General features: G+C 61.7%; 1 protein-coding gene across 1 annotated transcript; it reads right to left on the reverse strand.

Moving 5' to 3' along the window:
- Positions 1-4: 4 nt before the first annotated feature.
- On the reverse strand, positions 5-783 carry LOC103806416 (coenzyme Q-binding protein COQ10 homolog A, mitochondrial-like; the record flags this gene model as incomplete). The annotated part of the gene is made up of 4 exons (XM_009079104.1): positions 5-49; positions 144-248; positions 385-583; positions 650-783. Coding segments are annotated over 4 exons (483 nt in total), but the record flags the coding sequence as incomplete, so codon positions are not given.
- Positions 784-1359: the final 576 nt, after the last annotated feature.

Consider the following 1359-nt stretch of genomic DNA (forward strand, 5'->3'; position numbering starts at 1 on the left):
AGACAGTGGCCAGCTGGGAGTGGAGCAGGGAGCGGAATTCGAAGGAGATCTGGGTGGGGAGAGCAGCAGGTGAGCAGATGGCTGTCCGTCCACCCTCCCTGGGAGGGTGAAGCCCCCAGCGACCACCCGGAGCAGGGCCGTACCGAGAAATCCACAGTGCTGGTGCGTGGGTAGCCAGGGATGCCAGGGCTGAAGCGCCAGTTGGTCTCCAGGTGGTTGAAGATGCGCCCGTCGGTAGGGGGGAAGCACTGGTCAGGGCGGCCCAGGATCCACCGGAGTCACTGAATCACAGAACCACTGAGGTTGGAAACAACCTCTGAGGTCATCAAGTCCAACCGTTGACCAAGCACCACCTTGTCAACGAGAACATAGTGCCATGGCTGCACTCACCTTGACAAGGTGCGGGCGGACGAGGGTGACGATGGATGTGTAGCACTCCAGCACAGGCGGGAAGCCAACCTCCAGCTGCGCCTTGACGTGGCCCGAGCGTCGCGACACCACCACCGACTTCTTGCACCAGGGCACGAAGTTCTTGTAGTCCTCCACATTGGCCACCACATCGTACATCTCCTGCATGGAGTACCTGTGGGCATAGTGGGCGTTGGAGCTGGGGTCGTGCTGTGTACCCGCCACAAACCCCTGCACCTACCCAATGATGCGCCGCTCTGAGTACTCCTTCCGCTTGTTGGTGAGGTTCAGGAAGTTCCGGCTGGGCTGGGCCCGAGGCTCCCATGTGGTGCCAGGGACAGCCGGGTGAGCCGGAGGCCGCACAGACCCGTGTGTCTGGAGGGAGAATGAGTTACTGGCAGAACCAGGACCATGCCAGGATGTGTGCGGCAGCCTCCGGGGACCCCTCCCAAACCGACCCAGGCAGGCCCTTTCCAGACTTGTCAAGGTCCCTTCCAGATAGGCCCAAATCCCTTCCAGACCAGACCAGGGCCTTTCAAGCCTAGCCCAGGTTCCTCCCAGGCTGGGAATCAGCCTAGGGGGGTTTAGGGACTGAGATGGTGCTGGTGGCTGGGGAGGTCCAAGTGCTGATCCCCGGGCTGCTGTTGGCAGCAGGAGGAAGGCCAGGAAACCTGACCGTAGGGACACCTAATCCAGGCGTCAGAGCAGGGATAACTGACTGCCCAGTGCCCCCGCCAGCGCCGCGCTGCGCTCCAGCAGCAGCGCTGTGCCCTGCTCAGCCCAGACCTTCTCCTCTGCGTCTCACTCTGGCTCTATCTTATCCCTTCAGACAGTGTTGTTACAGGGGGTCCAACACTCACCCCCTCCTCAGGAGAGATCCCACCACAGGGAGCTGTCACTTGTCACCCCCCCTACATTGCTGGGGCATGTTGAGCCCCGTTTGTGTGTCTT

The sequence above is a fragment of the Acanthisitta chloris genome, unplaced genomic scaffold (genome assembly GCF_000695815.1).
Source record: "Acanthisitta chloris isolate BGI_N310 unplaced genomic scaffold, ASM69581v1 scaffold41467, whole genome shotgun sequence".
Classification (NCBI taxonomy): Eukaryota; Metazoa; Chordata; class Aves; order Passeriformes; family Acanthisittidae; genus Acanthisitta; species Acanthisitta chloris.